The 25,597-nt window shown below is 46.5% G+C and overlaps 1 protein-coding gene across 3 annotated transcripts in view; it reads left to right on the top strand.

Annotated features, from left to right (window-relative positions):
- The window catches only part of PRKCA (protein kinase C alpha), a 376,298-nt gene that overhangs the window by 262,922 nt on the left and 87,779 nt on the right, over positions 1-25,597 (top strand). For all 3 annotated transcript variants that reach the window (XM_019732863.3, XM_088802330.1, XM_088802331.1), the window contains one exon: positions 2,448-2,576. In XM_019732863.3, coding sequence (XP_019588422.1) covers positions 2,448-2,576 — 129 coding nt within the window. The remainder of the gene's footprint in view (positions 1-2,447; positions 2,577-25,597) is intronic.

Here is a 25,597-nt window from a genome sequence, read left to right as displayed (position 1 = left end):
CTTTATATGGGTATCCCACCTGGAACAAACACAGTATAGAAGAATCAAGATACGGGGACATTAGAGAGGAGATGGATAGTTTCTCAGCACACAGGGTCTTCCCCTCCCAAAGCCAAAGGATGGAATGGCCCAGCGAGACCTTTGCGATGATCCCAACAGTGGCCTGCTGTGTTGTAAGAAACCCTGAGATTCCAAGGACATGGTTTTCAGGGGTTCTGCAGGGACAAAATCTAAGTGCATTTGTAAACATACTTTTAACTGCTTGGAAACTTGGAACAAAAGTGAACACTTGAATGTCACCCACTCAACCTTGACAAGTTGAAGATGACACTGAGACTGGGTGTTGCCAGTTTCACTCACTGGGCAGAAGGTGCACTCAGGTTTCTCCCGGGTCATCCATCCTCTTCATTCACTGAAGAGTCTGCTACTGTGAGGCGTGGAGTTCAACAGTGTTACCGTTTGCACATCTGTATGGACCCGGATTTTTGGATACTGTGTAACAAAATATGTAAATAAATGAGTTGCAGAAGCTCAGCTGAGACTTTACCTGTCCCAGAGGGTTTTACTGGTTATCATGGATGTCTTTATAATAAATAAATGGTATAAGTTGGAATTTATTAACTAAGTGTATGCTAACAAAAGAATACTCATCTAGTTTATATATTAGGAATCTGCTTCAGCTTTTGTGTCCAAAGTGGGTTCCCGTACTAAAAAGACTTGAAAACCACTGAGAACCAGAGCTTTTTGTTTCGTTTTGTCTTGAACTCCTTTCTCTGGAGTCTGCCTGTGCTCCCTCCTGGAGGGAGGAGAAGATGAGGCAGATGGGCGCCAGGACCCCAGCCCAGGACCCCAGCGCCTCCCTTAACTTCTGTGGAGAAGAAACCTCTGCCTGTGCTCTTCCAGGTTGTGGTGCCATAATACTATATACAGCTGTGCTTGGTGGAAAAAAGCAATGACCAACCACTTGTCTAGGCCAGCCTTTGAGTTTGCAGAGTAAGAAATGGAATCAGAGCCAAAAAGCTTCCCAAGGTATAAAAGTCACGAAATGGTAGGGCTGAGACGCGAACACGGCTGGTGAACATTCACCTCCCGCGTCCTCCCTGGTGTCCAGCCTTTTCCAGAGGCCGTGGCATTTATTTCCTGTAAGTTACAAATTCTATCCAGGCACTTAGAGATACTTCGAGAGTCTGCATTTTCGCTAAATCAAGGTACATGATTTTGAACAGTTCGCTTTGGAAATGGAAGCCTAAACAGAATCCCCGTTTGTGAATCCGCCCGTTGTTCTTTCCTCCTTGTTTCATCGTCCTGTCAGGGTTCAGTCATAACAGATATACATTCTTTACAACGCTTCTTGCGATTTACTTCACCACGTTAAAACTGAACACCCCCAAGGAAATGGCGTGAAGGCTCCACCTGTGAGGTTACAGGAGAGCCTTGTGGCGTCCCATCGAGGATGTGCGAGGATCCCCGTGGCCGGTCCTCCTCTGGAAGCCTGCGGGGGCGAGGGCCGTGGAGCTCGCGGCAACACCTACACAGGCTTCTGTGTGTACGCAGCTCACAAGGTTCTCGTCACGGTGTCTTTGGTTCATCCAGTGACTGATCTTTCTGTATCCTCCCCGTCTCACCCACATAATGTCAGCGGGTAAGGACGGGCTTATCGTGCCAGACATGTATTTGTTTTACTTGGGATCATATATAAATATTTGAAGACAGGTTTAAAATATCAAACACAAGTCCTTTAAAAAAAAAAAAAAAGCCAGAAAAGCAATGTATTTAAGACTTCTTGAAAAGACAGAGTTAGGCAAGGAAAATTTTATGTTTCCTATACTCAACCCACAGATTCTCACTCTTTCTGAGTGGTGAGCTAGGAAGGCATGAGGAAAATAATATTTTATGTACAGAGACAAATAATATGCAGATTTTTCAACAGAAGATACTTTTTGCCAAAGAATCCCTCATGTCTTCCTAGCTCACCACTCAGAAACAGTGAGAATCTGTGGGTTGAGTATAGGAAATTCATAAAATTTTCCTTTCCTAAGCTAACTCTGTATTTTCAAGAAGTCTTAAATACATTGCTTTTTTTGCTTCTTTTTAAAAAAGACTTGTGTTTGTAAAATACGAGGTTGCCTGTGCTCTGTATGCGTTTACCTCTGTGAATTTTGTATACGGTTAAACATTTGAAGCAGTCACAGAAGACCAGGCAGAGCGTTTTGCTCCAGTTAAGACTGGACAGATACGGGTATTTTAAGGATATTGTCACTCAGACGAAGCCTGTGCTATAAGGGACATCTGCTAACAGTTCTTTATGTCACCAACACTATGACAGCGAAGTATCAAGTTGTAAAGGGCAACTCGTTTTCGCTTGTGTTCGTACAACCAAAACACTGAGGAAGTGATGGTTTGCGTCCATATGCCCATCCTCATTCTCTGCTTCCTGGATTTCACAGCCTGCGACATGAACGTGCACAAACAGTGCGTCATCAACGTCCCCAGCCTCTGCGGGATGGACCACACAGAGAAGAGGGGGCGCATCTACCTGAAGGCGGAGGTCACCGACGAAAAGCTCCACGTCACAGGTGAGGCGTGCTCGTGGGAGTGGAAGGCATGCAGCTTCCCAGCAGGCATTCGTGTGACAGCCGGGGTGACGCCCAGGCAGGGCTCAGAAAGCCGGGCTTCTCGTTGCCTCGGAGCTGGTCAGGCGCAGAGCCCCGGCTTCTCATTAACACACCTCCCAGGATGCTGCCTTGTACGCCGCCCTCGCAAATGCTCGATGTCATGCAGAGTCAGGCCGTGGGGGTCGGGGTACTCCACCGGCCAGGACAGCGTATGATCCCCCGATGACTGGGAAGCCAACTAAGCAAAATGCTGTCATTGGGAGTGGAGCTAGGGCCAGGGAGGTAATGAATGAGCCAGATGTTTAATGGCATCAGGCAGTGATGACCTGGTAAATCCGTCATAATGACCACGAGCCCCTGAGCGTTTATTCTTCCTCTGTGTTAGGCGCGGTGCTAAGAACTCCTCGTAGATTACTGAGTCCTCACGATTACCCAATCATTAGCCTCGTGTTCTAGAAGAGGAAACTGAGGCACAGAGAAGTCAGAAACATGCAGTGTCACAGAGTAAGTGAGGAGCCAGGATTGGAACCAGGGCATTTGGACTCCATGCCCTGTGCTTCCCATTTCCACACGACGTGCACCTCCTACAAACCGCCCAGCCCTGGGACCGGAACTCCCTGCCAGGGGCCAGGACTCTCCCTCTTTGGGGCCGTGTCTGGATGGGCTCTGCCATGGCGCGACTTTTCCTTTGCTTTTCCCACCAAACCCACTTTAGCTATAGCAACTCACTCAGTCATCTCACCCCGGAGTCCTGCTGGCCCAGGAGCCATCCAGCCTGTGTTCTCAGATACTTAACTTATCTGCCGCAACGACTCCGTGTTGATTTTTGGTTTCGCTGGCAGGTGTCAACCTTGTTTCCTAGCTCCCTCCCATACCACCCTGCCCTCTCTGTCCTTTGGCAAGGGCATTCGTTTTTCGTTTGGACAGCAAAGCTATTTTGTTTCCATTTGTACTTAGGAATTTTAAACGGTCACAAAAATGGGAAGACTACTTTTAATGTTATTTACTTGTAAATAACAGAAGATATGGGGGGGAGGAGACTGAAAGGGTCTATTTAAAGGGGAAAAAAAGAGGAGTTAGTTTCAGAGAAAGCTCACTTTTGATAACATCCTCACTTTTTTTTTTTTTTTAATAAGCAAATTTTCTACGCGGTGCTGTCCTCTTAGGGAACATCAAAGGGTTTTGAGATGTTGCTCGAAGAGGGCAAACACACTTAGCCTCTGGATAACCTTACAAAATAAACCAACGACAGCTGACGGTCCAGACTGAGCTGTGACTCAGGGCCCATCACAGACGCACGTGGGGGTCAGGTCTGCGTTGTCGCAGCCTCACCCGTTTCTCTCTGTCTCCCACGAAGGCTCCTATCTCGTCCAAGTCATGTCTTGGGCACAGAGAGCATGCAGTTCAGGGGAACAGTACCACAGAAGAGTGTCTGAGTAGGTGGTAAGGGACTGAGGCATAAAGTGGATGCCTATTGGCTAAACAGCTCATTGTTTTTCCTTAGCTTTATAAAGCTTTCCCTGTTGGCAACACAATAGACATCCCAGGGGAGAGTCACAGCTGAACTGTGAGGTCCCCAGCTCCTGGGCCAAGTCTTTCAATGCTCAGCTCTCAAGCATTTTGCTTCTGAGTACAGGCAAAACTCACACTGTGCTTGCCGGACCTCTCCCCCTCCCCCCACACCCTCCACCCCATCTTCTCCTGTAATAAAAGCAGCCACCATATGGCGCAATCAGAGTCTTTCAGTCTCTTCTACGAGCCTCAAGAGGCTTGCAGACGTGCAACTGCACAGAGGGGCACAGATGCTCTGGCCGAGGAGGCACAGCGGTACTCAGGTAGAAGAGAAAGGTCAGGTCCCATCATGCAAGGACAGCAGGGAATGGCCTCCTAGGGCTTATATGCTAATTGCTCCACCATTGCTAAGAGTCGAACTGGCCTCTCAGGGACAGAATCATCTTAGGGCACAGGGCGATTCACCAAGTTAGACAGACGTTTCCCACAGGAAAACCAACAAGTGTAACTTACGACAGCCATCTAGGCCACGTCTCAAGCATTAGTCTAAAATTTTTTTTGCATAGATTAGTTCTGCTCTATAGGAATACAAATTCAAATAGAGCTCAGTAATCATAACAGCAACAGCAGCTTAACCCATGGAGCCCTTCCCACAAAGGGGGCACTTTGTAAGCATTTTACATAGTTAACTTATTTAAATCTATGTGGAAGTTTGCTATCCTTCCTTTATAGGTGAAGAAACTGAGACACAAAGAACTTAAATAACTTGTCCAAAGTCCCACATATGGTCAATTTCACAGTTAGATATTTAGTTGATAGAAGTAGAGAGAAGATATTTTAATGATCGTATCAATAAGAATTGGATTCCTGTTCAGGCCACTGTAACACATACCATGGACCGGGTGAGTTCAACAACACACCTTTATTTCTCACAGTCCTGGAGGTTGGGAAGTCCAAGATCAAGGTGCTAGTTGTGTGAAGGAAAGCCAATCTAAGTCCAAAAAAACAAACTCAAGGGAATAACTAATAGGTAATCATTTCTCTAAAACTTTTCATGTAGAGCAATTTTAGATTTTCAGAATCAGAATTAGCCTGGTTTTAATGGGAACACAAATATAAACAATAAACCATCACGAGTAGAGTTTATGATCCAAACGCAAAAAAAAAAAAGAATTTGTGAAAGTCATGCAGAGTTCCCGTATGCCCTTCACACAGCAGCCCTGATAATAATATCCTTACAGAACTGTAGTTTGTGTATCACAGTAGTCACATTTTTAAATGGTACCTGATCAATTTATGAAAGATAAGTACTTGTGTTAGTCACTAGAAATTGTGCCAAAGAGCCAAAGAGAAGACATCAGACATCTTAATTCCAGTATAAAATGACTGCAGTTCTGGAAGTCCCCTTTCGTGAGTGTCTTTACTTCATCCTTCATCCCAACAATGCTCCGCGCCACACATTGTTTCTGGTATATGGCAACTGCTGTCAAATAAAAACATTACAGTGTGACCTCACCCACCTGATTCACTGGATCTGTCACCATGCGACTTCTGGCTCTTCTCCAAAGTCAAAGTGATTCAAGACATTGAAACAGCCATGACAGCACAACTAAAGATACTCACGAAAGAGGACTTCCAGAACTGCTTCAGAAAGTGGCAAGAACGATGGGATAAGTGTGTTCAAAGTGTGTGTGTGGGGGGGGTTATTTTGAGGGGGATTAAAGGCAATGTGTCTTTTACTGTAATAAGTTTTTTTAATTTAAACATTCACCGTGTCTTTTGATCACGCCTCATAGTTCCCAAAGTAAAATAGAAACTCCCAAAAGACTCCTACTTTGGGATGGAAATTTTTGAGATCGGAGATGAGTTTCATTTCTAGGTTGGTGCAGTATTTATGGGAAAGGCCTCTGTTTCCTGGTGCATTTTTGTTTTTTGCCTTTGGTGAATGGTGCTGATGTTATCTGAATAGTGTCATTTTTTTTTTCTTTCAATATGTTATTTTAATAGGTTTTCTACATTTTGTATGCTATTTTATTTTGTTTGGAGGAGTGGTTAAAAAAAAAATTCCCTCATGGGAACCAATTTTCTATTTAATATTGTAAGGAAATGGAAAAAATATCATAGGCTTTACAGCTGTTTCAGGGACACATTTCTCCCACAAATAGATTATTCTGTAGAAGAGTCCAACTTTCTCTCATACTTTGGGTGGTTAATTTGGCATGGAGATTGAAGTTCTACAACGAGTTCCCTGGAGGCAGGGAGGGGTGACTTCCTGCAGGGTCCGAGGCTCCTGACAGCAGAAAGGCTCCATCGTCTGTCTACCTCCTAGGACTGCGTGCAATTTAGTGCACGCCCCTCACCTGCCCAGCTATCGGGGCTTACTTACCGCCATGTTGTGATTACAGCAGTGATATTCCCTGTGTTCTCCCACCTTATCCCAGCACGTTCGCTGCAGAGCCCAGGCAGTGAGATCCAGCTTTGTATCATAATCTCTCACTCTTTGATTCATTCCTGCGTTATACACTTACTGAGCATGTGTCAGGCTCTCTACCAGGCACCAGGGATGCTAGATAATTAAGACATGGCCCTCATCGTGGAATGTGCGGTCTTTGGGGGGAATGAAGGCATTAACGAGGATGACAGAGCAGTACAACCAGGGGCCTTTTAGTGCAGTGGGAGCTGGGAGAACAGTGCCTCCCCTGAGGCAGCTGCAGATGGCTTCCCTTAGGAAGCGACAGTGGAACCAGGAGGACAGTGGGCAGGGGGCATTTCAGGTAAAGATGCAGAGCCATGGAAGGAGCTGGTGTGTTCAGGAAGCTTGACACAGTCCAGGATTTCAGGGATTTTGAGTGTGAGGTGGGGAGAGCTGGAGGGAAATTTCTTTCTATTGTCAAGGTAGGAATTTTTTTTCAATGGCTTGACACTGATGCTTCTGGTTCTGATTCTGGCCCACAGTTCTTCCCTTCCTTTCCCAGCCCTTACTCATTCTCCCTCCTCCTCAGTAAGATCCGGGGTTCCTGATGACATCAATATGTTCACTCATTCGCTCTGCCCCACATGACGTGCAGAATCGGTATACCAACACCTCTACCAAGGACACACAAATCTAGCAAATAAAGTTCAGGATCTTAGTGCCATTTTTTAAAAATCCTTAGATGATATCCCACTAAGGTTATATAGTCAGAATACTGGAAGCTTGATTACGTGCTTTCCTGTGTAGGCATTTTGCATATATGATGCTTTAACCAAGTGATCAAACTCAGTCTCCCCAATAATGCAACAAACTGAGAGGGTGTACAACCTGATGTGATACAATAGAAAGTGCACAGCATCACTTGTCAAATATTTTTGCCAAAAAGTTTATAACCTGAATCTAATCATGAGGGCAGCAAAAAAAAAAAAAAAAAAAAAAAAAGACAAATCCCGATATAGGGACATTCTGTTTGGACTTTTAAAAAATGTCAATGTCATGAAAAACAAAACAGTCAAGGGGACTTTCTCAATTACAGGAAACTAAAGAGATATGACAACCAAATGCAATCTGTAGCACTTGGTTGGATCCTGGAGCCAAAAAAAATAAAATAAACAGCAGTTTATAAAGGACATTTGGAGGACAAGGGGGGGATCCGAATCTGGACTGTATTTTAGATAATGTTTTTGTGTCCAAGGGAAATTTCTGGGTGATAATGGTAATGTGATGATAGAGGGAAATGCTGGAATGTTTTAGGGGTGATTTTTTTTTTATGTGATGTCTGAAACTTTCAGATGGTTCAGAAAACAAAGAGATGAAAATACATGTGGAGAGAGAGAGAGAGAGGAAGCATGTGTGGCAAATGTTAACGAGAGAATCGAATGTATAGGTGTTCATTGTACTGTTCCTTCAACACTAGTGGTTTGAAATTTTTCACATCCACCAAACCTCCAAAAAGTTGGGCAAAGTGAAGTTGGAGCTTTTTGTTCCGGCCGGTGATGCTCTTCAATGGCCCCTGTAGGGAGCAGTCGCAGCTGGAAAGAAGCCCCCAGGTGAACCAGCATCAGAGTCCTGGATGGGGATGCTAATAGACAGGCAGCAAGTCAAAACAGTAGCAGTTGCGGAAAAGGGGGACATTAGAGCAAGCCAGAGACATGGCTGGTATTTACTGAGTGCCTAGGTCCTACGAGAAGAGAAACCAGCACTGGTTAAGTCACTGGGCCCTGACTCAATGCTTTTCTATGTGTTATTTCATCACAACGATCCTTGGAGAACAAAAAGCTGTCATTATCATTATTTTGTAACTGAGGACACAGGCTGGAAGAGCTCCCGTGGCCTGCCCAAGGTCACAGGGCTGCTAAGGGGAGGGCACTCTGCCCCCAGCGCCCAGGCATGTACCGCCCACTCTCACACAGACTCCCGGCTGTGGCCCACGGAAGGTTATGTGCTAGTTCATGATCCTTTCCCTTTAGTACAGACGTGGCCTGCACTGTGGCCAAAGTGTTTGCAGTTTCACGTTTCTGTCCTACAGTTAATAGTTGAGGCTACTCTGTGATGGCCCTGCAGCACGTGTAATTACTGCAGGGCCACTGGCACCATTGTGGGTGAGGGTCTGTCATTATTTCCCCCGGAGCCTCCATCTTCCGAGGCTTAGATAATGGCTGCAAATAAAAATGGCAGCAGGGAATCTGGCCTTAAAGTGAAGAATGAAAATGGGCAAGGATGGAAATAAATTTCCCTTTAGGATGTGTTCTGATTGTGTGTGAGCTGGCCAGACATGGACCCTGACTCTGTACTTTCTCAACCTGCAGACGTGTCATCCTGGCTTTTTCTCCCTGGCCGTGGTCCCTTCCCACGGCACACTGGTCCTTGAACTCACTCTCACAGTCTCGGAAGAGCCCATCTCTAACACTTACCTGCCAGAGCTCCCCATGCTTAAAATTCCAGGCACATGCTTTGCAGAAGAGAACAGGCAGTGCCTCTAAGCTGAAAACAAATAGCGCTTTGCTGATAGCCCAAGAGTGTTCCACGTTTGCCCCATTCAAGGGCATCTGGTTCTGGTCATCTGGTGATGACTGGCATGTTTACAGTGGGTGTATCTGCTCTGTCTTCTTCCTTGATTGGCTATTCCTAAGTATCAGGTGTCACGTGTCTGTGTGACCCCTTCAGCAGCCCCTACGTTCCTGCCTCCCCAGTCTTATCCCTTATGCTCCCCACACCCCTCAACCCCTTGACACTCCGTGTTCCAATAGTAGAGAAGAGTGCTGTCTCCCCAGTGGGCAGGCTATTTCCCACCGTCTCACTTTTGCTGGTGCTGTTTCCCCTGCTCCCTCAGGAGCATCTTCTGAACACTCAGCTCCAGTTACCTTTCTGAAACTTCTCTTCACGTTTTCTGCCTTGCCTAAAATTGACCCCTTTCTCCGCCTGCCCTTCATAACGTTTATCATGTGATTTCACTCACTGTCAATGTGTTTGTGGATCTCCCTGTACCAGACCGTTAACCCTTTGGAGGTCAGAGATGGTGTCTTATCTCTTGTACCTGGTCCAGTGCCTTGAATTTGTGCCTAATAATGTTTGTTGAGCAGATGATGATGATGATGATGGTGATGGAGATGATGGAAGTACCCAGTAGGCACCACATAAAAGAAAATTTACTCAGCTTTATATTATGCTCCTCGATCTCAAATCCAAGCAACTCTTCCTGTGTTAGCCCTCTGTCTAGGTCAAGTTTAAATGCTCCTGTTTTAGCCTAATTCATGAAGCCACATGACTTCCGGGGTCCTTAACTGAAATACATATCAGCCAAGAAAGAGGTTGCATCTTCTCAAAGAGACGTTACATTATTTAAATCCTGACTGTGGTACCTCATCCTGACCTATCTTTGGCAGAGCTAAATGCCACATGTGTGCTAAGCAGCCGTGTGCCCTCCTCCGGCTGGTTATTCTTGCCTGGTTCCGACAGGCACCGATTCCAACACAGTTTTCCACCCTGGGGGCTTAGTTGCTGGATGTCCCTGGGAGGCAGCAAGCCTAGGGCGAGGGGCAGAGTCGCCAGTGTCCTTTCCTTGATGCACTGTTTGCCTTTGTCTTAAAATACCCTAGTATCCAAGCTCAAAGTGGCATGGCTTCTGTTCCTGCTGCTTATGTCCTCAAGCCCCTGGATTCTTCACAGGGACCCTCCATCGTCCATCCACTCTGACTTCAGGGACGCCTGCCATGAAGAAGCGTTCTTAAGATGGGCTTTAAATGCCTGCATTTTTGGGAAATGGAAAAACAAATTATTTCTGGGACCTCTTTCAAGGTTACCCCATTAGCATTCAGGATCATTCCCTGTGCAGGTCATTCTTGTGCAGGATTTTAATTGCTTTTAATTATAGGATTATCATTTAAGTACAAGATTAATCGCCATGAAATTATTGCAAAGAACTTGATCTTCTTTTGCAAAGTAAATGCATTAGCCAAGTGAGAAATCTCTTAGAAACCTGTAAATGGTGTTTTCTTTGTTTTTTGTTTTTCGGGTTTTTTTTCATCGCTTCCGTGGAAACTTTCTTTTAACTGTTTGATGGGGGAGGAAACATTAAAGGGAGCCTGATGGGAGAGGAAACAAAGAGCAGATCGATGCTTCTTTGGGTTCCCCACCAAAAAGGTTGGAAAACGTGAACATTTCAATGTTCGGGAATCATTGGGTTCACCAATGGAAATGTCCCCAAATAAATGCAGAGATGTTTCCTCTCTTGATTCGTGTTCAGCTGTGGGGGAGAGCAGCCCACAAAAAAGCCAGAAGAAGCCAGTGCCGTCTTGCTTGCGGTTCCCCCCACCACTACGCTGCTCTGGCACCCCACAAACATTTGTTTTTCAAGTGTTTTGTAAAGGACTCTGCAGTTATCGGCATCTGGTTATCGGCATCAAAACGGTGCGTAGAGACATCAGATTCTGTTCATGTCAGCTTCTGGGCGTTTCCACTTGGAAGGAGTGCAGATTTCCTGAGAAAATACAAGATGAGTTAGCTCCTCGGGTGTTTCTAAAATAGCCCGGTTTGAATAGAGTGGGGATTGGCCACCTGTGAGGAGCTTTGCCCAGAGCATCCCCCACGGGTGACTTTCTTTACTGAGAAGAACAGTATTTGTGCTTCACCACCCATTTCCCTTGGTAATTAATGCAAGGTTTGCGGTTAATTAAAGACAGTCAGTGTTCCTTTTAAAACCAAGGCAGGCTTTTTTTTTTTTTTAACTAGAATAATGAAGCAAGAACAGAAGCAAGGCAAACTTCCTATAAAAGTTTTCGAGGTGGGGGTGCTGAATCCCGGGAAAGTTCCATGTAGGGAAGTGTTGCTTCACCAGCTCAGACCCACTGGAGGCAGGTAACACAATCAAGAGAAACGCCTGCTTCCCTGAACACCCAGTGGGAAGGTGGAGGGAGGAGGCCTCTTGTTCTGCAAAGTCCCACACTGACATCTCTTTCCCTTTGTGAAGTCACTCTGCCTGTAGCCAGCCACTGCTGGGAGTGGGGGTGCAAGACATGGGGGCGCACATTTCTTTGGCTAGATTGCCACTCTCATGTTATAGAATCCTTCGCCGACTTCCCACAGAAGAATTCTTGTGGGTGAATATCTGCCCAGAAGGCCAGAAAGGAAAGTGTGCGTGCACTACATGTCATAAATGGCACCGTCCAGCGTCTTCTTACTAATTCCCAACTACTCGGGATGACCCTGGGCTTATTTCATTCACCACACACAGCCACACACACACACACACACACACACACACACACACACACACGAGAGCAGGGACTGTTTGTTAGCCTCAGAACTCGGTGCTGCTAATGGATGCCAATGTACTTTTGGGAAAAAAAATCCTCGACACATGTATTGACTAACACTCCCTGAAGGACAGATAAGGGGGCATGAGTTGCTAAGACAGTAGGAGTGATCTTGTTTGGGAGGAACCTGTGGTAGTGGCTTTGCAGTCACATAGATAGGATGTGACTCCCAGCTCTACCACTAACTCAGGCTTTCGAGTATTTGGGATTGTCCCTCAGTGTCTAGAGCCACGCGTGGCCCAGTCACATTGATGCCGCAGAGTTCAGCGTATCCAAGCGTATCACCTTCCTGACACATTAACTCTTTGTCCTGGCTTGTTCCTGACCTCCGTATGATCACAGTAGGATGCCAGCCACGCTTAGAAGAGTCTGTCCCCAGATTTCATTTTTCCTGTCCACGCCTGCCACGCACCACCCAGTGGAACGGCCACTTTCAGAATTGAAAGAGCTCCTGTGAATGGGACAGCAGCATACCGCGTTTCCCTGAAAATAAGACCTAACCAGAAAATAATCCCTAACATGATTTTTCAGGAGGACATGCCCTGAACATAAGCCCTAATGCATCTTTTGGAGCAAACCTTAATATAAGACCCGGTCTTACTTTGGGGGAAACACAGGTAAGCTCAGAATATTAACCTTAAAAATTATCACTTGCTGTACAGCTTGTCCTTGTCACTTGACCGCTGTCTGTTTCCCTTTCCTCATCTGCAAATTCAAACAAAAGCACTTGAACTATGAACTTCGAGGTTCCCTTCAGCTCTCGCATGTGTTGCTGTGAGAACCGATTCAGAGAAAGAGCTCACTAACCGTCTGCCAATCCGCAGGCCCCTCTTGAACTGACAGTGGAATTGGAGACGCCAGGAGTCTGCAAGTGGGAGAGGCCTGGAAAGTACCGGCTCTAGTGCTTTTTAGACAGCGTTTGAACAGCAAACGCCTTCAAGTGACATCTTGTTTGGCACGATTTTCCCATTGAAGGGGAGAGCACGTGGCCCCCACCTTCCTGCTCGTTGTGACCCATGCATGAGGAGACTTGACAGGCCAGCGTTTGAAAAGCACTGATGTGATCACTCCTTTTTCCTGTGTGAAAACCAAGGCTCAGAGAGGGAACGTGACTACGAGGAAGGGCATTTTAGGTTATAAGGGACAAAACCAAACTTTGAGAGTTACCCAAAGAAATCTGTGGTCTCTTAGGAAGCTCAAGAGTGAGAATGTCGCGGGACCATAGAAATAACTCGAGCTAGTTATCACTATTAGGTTGGTGCAAAAGTAACTGGTTTAAAAGGTTAAAATAATTGCAAACACTGCAACAACTGTGGCACCAACCTAATAGAAGTAACTAAGCTAGCTTTCTGTACCTCACCTCTTCTTCCTGCATACTCTTTTCATTCATCTTTTTCATAGCAAGTTAGGCTTCCTCCACATTACAGAAAACACGGCCATAAACCATGGTACAACTTTGTCTCTCACAGCTTGTCTCCCATCGTGTCAGGCACTCATCCAAAAGTCATAGGGGAGGACTCATTGGCTCCCTTTGGGTCATGTGCCACCTCTGGACTAATGGACTATGGCTGAAGGGCAAGGTCTTACAAGAGGACAGCTCAAGGTGGGGGAATGGCCTGTCACAGGAACAAGGGATGCTGGGAGCAGACAAAGCCATAGGTCATGCCGTTACCACAGGCCATTAGCCGGGGTTGTGCAGAAAGGTGGTATGGGAATCGGGACTGGTGGCAGGCTCCTGCCTTCTGCTTTGGCGCCTTTTTCCTCCCACCATGTTTCACACCCAGGAGATGACTAAAGAGCAGCGGCAGAGTCTGAGCTTCTGTGCAAAAGTTGAATATGACTCATGAGTCCCTTTTGCACAAATGAACATATTCCTGGCCTGGCCCAGAAGCTGCCAAGGATAAAGAAACAATTTTGATTCAGCGACATTTGTCCAATCCAACCACCCGGCACATTAATTGCCCCCTCTTATTTAGAAGCTGTGAAACAGCACACTAGGTTCTAAGTGTAGCTGGTGGTGACGCAGAAATTCAGTGATGGCACAACCCACAGGAAGCAAAGTTCTTTGAATGGGGCCACAGTTAACACGTGGAACAAGTGGCCCAGGAAAGGCGGAGACTTTGATTAGGGCCTGGGAGCTGGACAAAGCCCTCCAGCCTGCGTTCTGAGCTCTTTGGCCTGAAAGGACTCCCCCAGGCGGCTTTGTCTGCAGCCTGTTTGCTTACTTGGCCCTGGCAGGCCTGTGCCTCTCGCCCCTGGAGTCTGCTTTCAGGAGGAACTCCAACTGCGAGAATGAACCAGTTGCCAACACGCTAACAATGCCTCTGGGTTCTTCGGCTCTCTGTGGGAAAAAGAGAGGAAAGAAAGCCAGGCTACCTGGCTTTCACGCAGCAAGGGCAAAGAAAAGCAAGGTACATTTTCTCTATGAGTCATCACCCATCAGTCTCTGCCTCTGTTAGGAAAATGATGTGTCTCCTGCTTGGTTTGTAAACTGTGGTAATTATGCTGACCCTGGCAGGTCCCCACCCCATTCTGCGCTCCCCAAAGCACTGAGATCTCCAACCGTCATCTCCTAAGGCCTCGTGGGGACTAGACTCTTCATCGGGTGGATAGCCTTGGCCTTGTGGGCTGTACAAGCCTGGCCGTATTCCCATTTAATCTCTCTCTCTGCTTGACACTTTTGCTGGTTCAGATGGAGTGCCTCGGCACCATGGCTTGCTGGGAGAGAAGCAGCTTGTTTGTTTCACTGGATTAGAAGTTTTACATCCAAGATACTTGGTCTTGTTTTTCCAGAATTAATTTAGCCTTGCATTAGGTTTGGTGCATGTCATCAGCTTGTGTTGGGTAGATGGGCTCCGTCAGACCAAGAACCTAAAGGTAATAAGAATGCCCAGACTTTTTTTTTTGGGGGGGGGGGGGCTGTGGTTGAGGTGATAAGAGGCTTTGCGAGATAAAAATCTCTTAACCCTGACATCATAAATTTAATTAAAGTTTATCTTAAGCTTTGTATTCTCAAATTAAAGACTACAGTGGCATAACAGATAGGCTGACAAAAGTCTTAGTATTATAATTTTATCTCTCTCTCCAAGGACGGTAGTAGTCCAAAGTCAAATATTCATAGTCTCTCATCCATGCGAACCCCCAGTACACACTGGTAAGTGTGTCCCTCAGAGAATCAGCTCTGAGCCCCTTTTTGGTGACCAAGACGTATGGGGGAGTCGTTGGTCCTGCCAGTGGTGGGAACAGCCCCGGGGAGGACAGTTGTTGCCTTTTCTGCCTACCGATGGGCACGGAGACTGGCGCACACTAAGCAGGCATCATGCATGTTGCTCAGCCAGGCAGTGGCAGCTCAGCAAAGGCCACCAGGAGATGGGGCGCCCTCCAGCGAGCGCGTAAGAACAAGTTCTAGGGGTAACCAGCCTCCGAGGTTTCTTCACCTCGTCCCTTGCATAAAGGTGATAGAAAACAGGTTGGTTTCCCCCGGCTTTGCCTCTTGAGGAGTCAGCTACTTCAGGGGAAAAGGTAAAGAACCAATAAACATTTTTGTCTTTGTCTGTCACACTGATGTGAATGGTTATGATTTTATTAACAACTGCCTTGGAGCCAGGCCTGATTTAATTTAATTTAATCTCCCTGGTTATTTTCAGTTCGGCTCAGTCTATTTTAAGCACAGATGAAAGGGAAGCAATCAGACCGAGGGGGCAGATGAAGGAAGAGCAGGAGGTACCTTCCGCTTCCCTCCCTAGTTACTCGAGCTCAACCCCTCGTATTATTAAAGGGAATGACCGTGGAGACAAATCAGCCAAACCAAATTCCCGCTCTCACAGTGCATTCATCTCCAGTATAATCTCTGGTATCATCTTGTTCCTCTGAGGAAGGAAACATTATATCAGCTACGGTCGGGGAGCGGAGAATAATAATTATGCAGCCAGAAATGCAAATGGAGCAATTCTCGCTCGTGCCAGGAGAGAACTGAATGTCAACACCTTCCCCTGCCCCTCCCATCTTCCTTTTAGCAAACTCCACTTATCACGGTACAGGGGCAGGTCTTTCTCTCTAGTGTGCTGTGATGCTCTGAGATGTCAGGACGCCAGGGTCTCTCTGGGTATTTGAGGGTGTCATCTAGGTCAGTACATTACACAGAAGCTCCCTCAGTGAGACCCAACACCAAAAGACTTTTGACCTGGAGCTCTTGTGCCAGCCATGAGCCCAGGAGCAGCATTCCCAAGACCACGTCATCATTCCCTGCTGGGGGGCGGGGGGGTGTCCCTCAGGGTGTGTGCCTTTGGTTCGGTACCACGAGTGATCCAGACCAAGAGGGATCTCTCCCAGTTTTATATGCCAACTCTGGAGGGGGGAAGTTGGATCCCCACTGGAGTGTTGGTGCCCAGGGGCCCAGGACCCTTGTCGACCCTATTTCCTGTGCAGAATTGCTGCCCTTGGCAGGGTGCCTGGCGCAGAGTAGGTTTCAGTGCACATTCACATGGTGGCTATTTTGGAGGGTTTTGCTCCTGGGTGATACTGGTGATGATAATAACTTACAGTTCCTGTTGGGTGAGACTCCTTTTGTATCTCCGTTTTATAGATGAAGAAATGGAGAACTAGAGGGTTTCAGGGACTTGCTGCGATGACAAGTTGGAGATAAACTTGAACTCAGGCAGAACATCTCTGTCTCCTAGAAGTGCCTGTGAGAAAATGACCCCAGGGTTTTTGGTGCAGGCTGATGAGCCACCTGTGTCAGCCCTGGTTCAGAGCCTGCTCTTCGCCGCTCTGCAGAGTCTAGGTGCCCCAAGGCATCACCGATAGGCCTTTACTTAATACCCAGGCTAGGAACATACAACTTTGGACACAGGTGACATGTCTATGAAAACAAAGACATAATCATATGCTACCCTGTTTCCCCGAAAATAAGACCCAGCCGGACAATCAGCTCTAATGCGTCTTTTGGAGCAAAAATCAATAGAAGACCCGGTATTATATTATTATATTATATTATATTATATTATATTATATTATATTATATTATATTATATTATATTATACTATAAAGACCCGGTCTTATAGTAAAATATTCCACTATAAGATCGGGTCTTATACTAATTTTTGCTCCAAAAGACGCATTAGAGCTGATTGTCTGGCTAGGTCTTATTTTCGGGGAAACATGGTATCAATTTGCAGGCAGCTTGTGTTCAAATTGGAAGGAATCTTAAAGATTTCCTAGTCCAATCACCCCTATTGCTTTCTAGACAGATGACATGATTCATTAGAGCTCGCCCAAGAAGGCGAGTGGCAGGCAGAGCAGGCTAGAGAGCCACAGTGCTTGTTACCCAACGCTCTCCCCTCCGGCCTCAGCTGCCCTGTAAGTCCCATCAGGAGTATCTGAAGGTTTACTAACAACATTGCTGGAGGTGAAATGACCAATGAAATGATGTAGAATTGAGTTAGACAGCCTTGACCTTTAAGGGACGTTGAAAAGCTACCCACACAGTGACAAGGTGACAGCATGAAAGCAAAGGTAGAGTGCCATGAGAAATGATGTTGGGCAGCTTAGATTCGAACTGAGACCAGCCAAGAGAAATTTATTCATCTCCCAATTAACCAGACTTTCTAGAAACAGTGGAATTCCAAGAGCTGCTTTAGATTTCTACATTGAATTAAAGTAACCAGCCGGTCACCTCAGAAATGCAGCCTCTCTCATGTCCCTCTGAAATGTCACGAAGACCTAGGAAAAGACAGAAACCCACAATCAAAGCAGACAAACCACTTACTGCCATCTTAGAGAAATTTCCGACTATTAGCCTACATGGGTCTGCATTAGGAAAAAAAAGATCAGTGGTTGGGCCATACTCGGTGCATGAAAACAGCAAAGCCCTGTGCACCTACGAAAGTAGGCAGATTCTTTATGCTTCCCCCAGGTTCAGAGAAACAGGGTCTTCCCCAGCCAGAACACCTAGGAGATATCCCTTTACTCCAGAGCTTCGTTAATTTCGGGGGGCGGGAGGGAATGCTTTTCTCTCTTACTGCTCACAGCGTGACTTCCAAAGGAAAAACGAGCATCAGCCATACGAGAGGGCTGGGCTTGGTGGATTACGTCCTGGAGGTCAGGAGCCCCCTGTGCGAAGTACTATGGACAGGTGTGAAAATATAAACAGTCGGCGTCCGTGACTTGGCGTCCATGGGACTCTCAGTGGAGGCCACTGATTCAGTGTGTGTAATGACCCTGCACTGTGAAGTGGATACCATCCCACCTGGGTCTGCACAGACGCACTGCTGAGGTCAGGAGCTGTGCACATCAGTTTGAGAGCTGGATTAATTTGGGAGAAGGGAGTTCACCAGTAGCCAAGTAGTGGACAGAAGAGCCCATGGGGAATCTAAATGTAGCATCTTTTGGCAAACTCCACATCTGGATATAGCTCTCCTCGTTTGAAAATGAGGAAAGAAAAGAAGACACACATGTAATGTGTAGCCCATTTAAAAATATATATTGAGGAACGAACAGAAGAGAATATCATTATGGAGAATGTATTTGAAAATGGATCGCTGAGGGAAAATGGACTACAAAACAATATTTGAGAAAATTCCCTATAAACTTGTGTGGAACGTGAGAATACACCATCTCCATAAAACAAGAACAGGAAACCGCTTGAGCAAACAGGTTGAGAGGAAAGGCAAACAGAATGAGAATCCTTTTTAATGACAGAGAGACATACAAAGAGATTTATCAGGTGAACAGAGAAAAGCAGCTGAGTGGGAGTGCCCTGAGTCATTAAACTATGCACCTGGATGGGAAAGGCAGTATTTTAAAAGGTGTTGGAAATCTGGAACAATTTAAAGCATAGGCCTGTTGTAGGAATTCACACAAAGTTGAATGTATTAAAGTACATGGCCCAATACAGAAGCCACACGATCCCGTGGAAAAGATACAGCCCATTCCACAAATGTGGTTGGGACACTTGTCTCAACATTTGAAAGAAAAAAATGAATTCAATCTTGCCTCACACTATACACCAAAAAAATCTCAAATGGATTTAAAAGTTAAGTATAAGAAAACAAAATAATAAAAGAAAACCTAAGTGAATAGCTAATCTCAGAAAGGGCAAGGATTTTCTAAATATAAAAGAAATGGAAGAAATAAAAAAGGAAATGTTTGACAAGTTTAACTATAAAAACAGGCTTCTGTGTTTCTGGAAGCAGGTGAATGCAATCTAAATGCAGTTTGCAAAAAAGATAACAAGAGGTCATTATCTTTCATTTAACTCTAAAGAGCTTTTCTGAGCTGTTAAGAAAATTTTTTTTAACACACACTCTGTAGGAAACTTGAAGAAGGCCTCAGACAAAGACAAAGAAAGACAAGTGGCCAAATAACCATATAAAAAAAAAAAGTTAAACCTCAAAAATAATCAAGGAAACCAAAGTTGCAACATTATTTTTTACTGTTCTCACCACACCTACCTTTGATAAGACTTTGGTACAACATTTGGGAGAGTAGTTTGGCACATCAAGAGTCGAATGATTTTGTGCCCTTTGATCCACTTGTAGGAATGCATACCTGAGGGAGAAAAACTCCGTCTGTTGTTACCCTGTCAAAAATTCAGATGAATATTTACGCATGAAGATGATCAGCTGTTAGGTTATTTTTTAATGTGGAGAATTTTAAACTACATAGATGGCCCCAAACGGGATTGATTAAATAAATTATGGATATAGCTGGAAAATGGGATGTTAGGCACTTAAAATGTTTTCATAGCATTGCCTGGTGACATTACAACGTCAGGATCTGAAACTGTGTTCATAGATATAAACTACAGAAAAACAAATATTTCAATATAGATATATGTAGAGCAAAGAGACTGGTGGTAAATACACCAAAATGCCAACAGTGGTTCTCTCTTACAGCAGAAGTAAAGGTGATTTTCATTTGCTTCTTTATACATTTTGTGTTTACATTTTTGTGTAATAAGTGTATCCATCCCTCTTACAAGAAGAAAAATTAAATATTCCTGAAAGTCCTCCTGTGCTGTTTGTGGAAAATCATACCGGTCTCTCAGAACCTAGAAAGTATTATTTCTCTCACAACCAGATCCTGAGGGTTATAGGACTTCAATAGAAATTTTTATTTTCCACTAACAGTAAAAGAAAACTTAGTAAAATATTCACGCTCTTTTCCCAAGGACCGCGTGTTGCCCCTTCTCATCTCACACTATCCTCCTCTAAATGTTATTAAGTTTTATTCCAGTGGAACTCTGGTTGAAGAGTTGCTGGGATGTGTTTTTCTAGTATGTGAATGGCCACCGAATTTACTGGGACAGAAATTACATTCTTATCACCAAGCAGTGAGTCTCAGCAGTGAGACGTTCTCGAACCTGCCGTAAATAAGTCCTAAAGCATGAGATTACCTACATCCCTGAATCCAGATTTATGTATGGACATGTGTGATGGTGGGACAGCGATAGCTGAGCAGGTGTATTCTTAGTGTAGCTCATCTGTCCTGCCTTTGTCTTGGCCATAAAGAAACAAATATTACAGACTTATGGGTCATATTTTATTTGCATGGCAGAGATCAAAGCTGGAATTCTGTGGGTTTCATCCACAGACAGTGTCAGCACACTTGACACAATGTAATTAGAACAAGCAGCTCAAAACGAACAGCAGCAAGACCCAGATTGTTCACAGAACCACAGTCTGTTGTTACCCGGTCAGAAATTGTTCAGTTTTTGATGATACCGTTGCATTTTGTTCTTGAAATCTTGAGAAGTTCTACATTGCAGTTTTTTTCCTCAAGAGTAAATGCCTCTTTCTGATGTTTTCCCTGAAAGCTGGCGCTGTGTCATATCTCCTTCAGTCTTTGTGGGCTCAGTGATCATTTCTTCAAAGTATTTAACGTTTTCTGCCAAGTGCGCGGCTCCTTTTGGCCAGCCTTTACTCTCCACGGCACAGTCCTGTTAGGTTTTTCCTTGTCCGAGAGTCCCTCCAAATGGACGCTTTATGTACTGCAACCAGAAGATGCGTTCGCCAGCTTTCCTGTCTGCTTTAGCTTTGGGGTCGTATTGGGCACTCACAGGCTTTGCCTTGCCCTGTGTTGGTCGTAGCAGTGGGTATGGTGGGGGTGGGGGGCACCCAGGTGTAGGATAGGGTGCTGTCAGTCTGTAGAAATGAAACTCCAGTGGGCTGGGCTGGCACTAGAGTGGAAGGTCAGAGAAGATGGGTCTTGTGCCAAGGTAAGGGCCAGGGGCACTGAGACCGAGGGAGAGGTGTGCTCCCGGTGGCCCAGGGGTGGGGCGGCATGAACCCAGGAGCACGGACCACAGTAGCACGGAGATTCATGCATTTAGCAGGAAGTTACTGAGTACATACCAGGGTGCTGTGCTAGGCAGTGTGGGTGCAAAGCAACCAGTAGCAAAGAGCCTGGCCTCACTGGTGTGGGGTGGCTCTTTGAGGTTATGTAAATAGTCAATGCGATAGGTTGGGTGCGGTTAAATATTTAACACACTGAACAATCAACCAGTCAGAACCAATGCCAGCTCCTAAGTCGTGCCACCATGCAGTAGGTGAATGTGGGCCGGAGTATGGAGCATCCCTAAAATTGAGATAGAAATGTTAAAGTGCTAGAGAACGTTTGGGGCAGCCGGTCAGCTCAGCTGGTTAGAGCGCGATGCCCGTAGCCCCAATGGTTGCCAGTTTGATCCCCACATGCGTCACTGTGAGCTGCGCCCCCCCTTTAAAAAAAAAAAAGTTAAAAAAATAAAAATATTAGAGAAGGCAGGCTGTTGGCCTCTTTTCTATATTGGGGGCCTCAGAAGTACTGAGTCCCTCAAGCTGTGACTGAAAATCTCTCCATTGTAATTTGTGTGAGATGAATGTGACTTTTTGTTTCTTCTAGCGAAACGATTCTATTGAATCGGCCTCATGGGGTCATGCTCAGTGTTCACCTACCCTCTCAATACTTCCTTGTTAATTTTGCCAGTCTGAGCTCCACCGCTAGTAGGCACCCACTCATATGCACCCTTCTTCAGGCTAATGGAGAAATGTGCCACAGCTGCCACAGGGGTCCACCTTACACAACCTCCCACCCAAGAGCCATTCCCAGCCGGTTCTCGGCCCCCCTTGCCAGGACCTCTCCCAGTTCCCAGATCTCTTCCCATCCCCAACCAAAGCAGGAGTCCCCCTAGCGGAATGCTGCTTGTCCCTTTGCACGCAGGTGCTGGAAGTGTGTGGAGAAGGGAGGGTGATCCCTCAGTCCTTAGAGAGCTGGCCTCTAAGGCATGCAAAGGTCCTCAACCCAGGGCTCAGGGATGCCCTCAAATTGTCATAAAAACTGTCATGTTGTGTTAAAGGGGTTGATGGCTGAAAGAGAAGAAATAATCTGGCCTGAAGATTGTAAGGGTGGACCCATCTCCCAGAGTTAAAGCCCGTGTGCATCAGGAATGACATGTGGGAGTCGGACCTCTGTGTGCCCGCCCCCTGTGCCAGCTGGCGCCTTCCTCAGGCCCTCTTCTGTGGTGTCCTGCAGTAGTACTGATTTGATGGCCTGTGACCTCCCTGGTCGTGTCCCTCCCGGGGGCTTCGGACGACTTGCCTGCCATCACCTGTGATACACCCCGCCTCTGCCAGGGCTTGTGTCTGATGGCTTGAGAGACTCCACGTCAGATCCCCTAATCCCGGAACCTTGCCTATCGCTAGGCAGCTGGACCGCCCCCGAAACATCTCGTAGGAAGGGTGTTCAGTAAGCCCTGTTCCTGAAGCAATCTGTCACTCCTCTAGCTTCCCCGTCGCCATTTGGAATGCTGGTGCAGAACTGACTCGTGGCGACGTGAGGGAACTGGCAGCTCATTAGACACACTTCCTCCCTTGCAGCAGCATCTGAAGAGGCCCAAAGTGAGACGAAAACAAACATTGAGAACAGGGTGTTCTTCCTAGTCACGTGACCAGGAAAGTGTCATCTAGAGGAAACATGAGAGCTTGTGGTGTGGCTGCATTTTACCATTGCTTGGATCTGGGGGTGCCGAAGGTTTTCTTCCCTTTTTCTATATGGTCCAGCCCATGGGCCCCTTGAGATGCTCCTGAACTGAGCACCTCGGCTGTTAGGAGGGTGGCTTTCTTGACAGGAAAAGCCCTGAGCTCAGGAAAGCACAGCTGGAGGAACCAGAGAGCGGATGCCCCACTCCCACGCCCGCTCTCCTCTAACAGGTCAGCTTTTTTGTATCCCGGTGCTACTGGGTACACATTCCTTCAAATTCCCATTTCCAGAGCAGCTGTTGCATAATTCAAGAACGGTCCCATTGATGCCTTATCATGCCCACGGTTGGCACTTGGTCCCTGGGTGGGGCTGCGATGGGTGACAGAGGGAGATGGGGTTGGCAGATTGCTGCAGGTCTTGGCCAGATAGGATGTTTCAGGGAGGAGGCAGCAGATCAGGTTTGTCTAGGCGTGCACACTGCTGCTCCCAAAAAGGCCTAAGGCGATCTGGGGAAAAGGAGCATAAGGCCCTATGAAAGATGTCGGCTTCCGAAGGTTCTGCTGAGACAGGAGACAACGAGAAAGGACAAGGGTGGATTCCAGTTCCTGTTAGAAGATACACCCTGCCTCCTCAACCCCAGCCCAGGATTCCCCCCAAGCTTTAGGACAGGTCAGAGTTCAAGAGGCTCAGATCAGAGCAGAAGGAACCGGAAGGAAGCAGAGTTGTATCCAGGAAGTAGGGGCCCCTGTCCCCTGTCCGTTTGTCCTCAAGTTATTCAGTGTGTTGTCATGGTGGGGATCAGTCGATTACGGCCTGAAGGCCAGATCTGGCTCACCGCCTGGTTTTTTAAAAAAATAAAGTTTTATTGAAACACAGTATGTGCATTTGTTTACATACTGTCTGACTTCTTTAACAGCAGACTTGAGAATTTGCATGGAGGCTTTGTGGCCTGCAAATATTTACAGTCTGCTCCTGTAGAAAGTTTGCTACCCCTGTTCCACGCGAACAGCTCTACCTGGAGGCAGAGGCTACCTTGGGAGGATGGAGTAGAGTTAATGCTCAGGCCCCAGAGTCAGGACTCAGCTGCACTCTTGACCCCACCGCTTACTAAGTGCCCGACCTTGAGGTCATTCCTGGACATCTCTGGGCCTCAGTTCCCTCGTCTGGAAAATGGGCATCGGTGTGAATCTCACAGGACAAATTGTGAGGATGCAGTGAGCAGGTGTAGGCACGCACATGGACATCTGTCCATAAATGTACCAGTTCTGTTTATTGAGACCTAATGCACACACCCTAGAATTCACCCTCTTACGGTGTACAATCCAGTGGTTTCCAGCATACTCCCAAGATTGTGCCACTATCGCCCCTATCTAATTCCAGATAATTTTCATTTTGCATCGCCTCAAAAAAGAAACTCCTTAATGGCATCTGGCTGAATCATGACCATCCGGGGTCCGGTCCTGACCCCTGCAGTCTGTAAATATGAGCTTACTTGAAAAGTTGGAGGTATTTCCGAGAATATCAACGGAGGCAGGCTGTTCCCCCAGCACATGCCAGGTGCTGGTGGAGAAGCCTGCCTCTGCCAACAGGCACTAATTTATCTGGCAGGGGCCAAACATTTTGTGAATCCAAACCTTTCCCCCACTCCATTCATTTTCACTCCCACATGGGGCTAGAGAATGTTTTTTGGACCAAAAAAAAAAAAAAGCAAAATACAGCCCCAAGCAACAGGCCTCTTGTGGTATGCACATGATTGATATTTTGAGCATCAATGTGGGGGAAACAAACGTTGTTTTGGATCCATTCGTACTACTTTGTGGAATGTCATTTTCCCTGGTTTCAATGTTTGTTTTGTGATCTGCAAAAATCTCCACGTGAGCACAAATTCACCCAGTTCACTTTACACCCACCACATTCTTCTCTCTGTGCTTTCCATGCTCCGTTTGTCCTCGAATTAGCATCTTCAGCAGAGAGAGGAGACAGGGAGAGTGTGCTCAGAGCACCCTTCCTGGGTGTGAACGGGCAGAGCCTCTTCTGTGGCCTCTTTGGCCTTATGGCCACTGGCCGTTCTTGGGCCCTGTGTCTTGGTGACATCGTGGTCTTACTCGGTTCAGGCACTAAGTCGTAGGTTTTTAGGCAGATATCAGCACGTTCCAGAGGCCCAGCTGCAGCAACCACTTAGTGACCAAAACACCCCAATGTGCTAAGTGATTTTAGAATTTGCACCCCAAAACCTACTACACTCACATCTTCAAATCTGGTGCCATGGCCGTCTTAGCTAACTACGGTCAAGGCACTGAAGCAGATATGTGGTTGTGTGCACTGCACCTTCCTCTCTGGCCTCCCCCGGGGCACACCCACAGCTCAGCCCAGGTGTGTGCTCTGCAGTCTCTCGTCCCTCCAGGGGCGGGTGTGTGGTCTCTTCCCTTCCACCCCCTTCTCCTGGACAATCTTCCCCACACCCCGTCCTAGCTAAGACCCATTTTACTACCTAGAACGAGACATGTTCAAGTCATTTTTATCCAGTAACAAGCAAAGCTGCATTTTATACAGTCGCACACAACCCTGGGTTGGCCACCTGCTAGCTTTGTGTGGCAAGCAGGGAATAACACCTCTCACTGCTTCAAGACCCCCATCTGCAAGTGGGCCTGGGAATAGTATCTCCCTCGTTTTTGTAAAGAACTTGAAACAGTGCCTGCCACATAATAACCGCTCCAGGAATGCT

Source organism: Rhinolophus sinicus, chromosome 12 (assembly GCF_057876585.1).
Source record: "Rhinolophus sinicus isolate RSI-liver-muscle chromosome 12, RSI-T2T, whole genome shotgun sequence".
Classification (NCBI taxonomy): Eukaryota; Metazoa; Chordata; class Mammalia; order Chiroptera; family Rhinolophidae; genus Rhinolophus; species Rhinolophus sinicus.
Note: the sequence above shows the minus strand (reverse complement) of the source record. Positions and strands in the feature narration are given on the sequence as shown.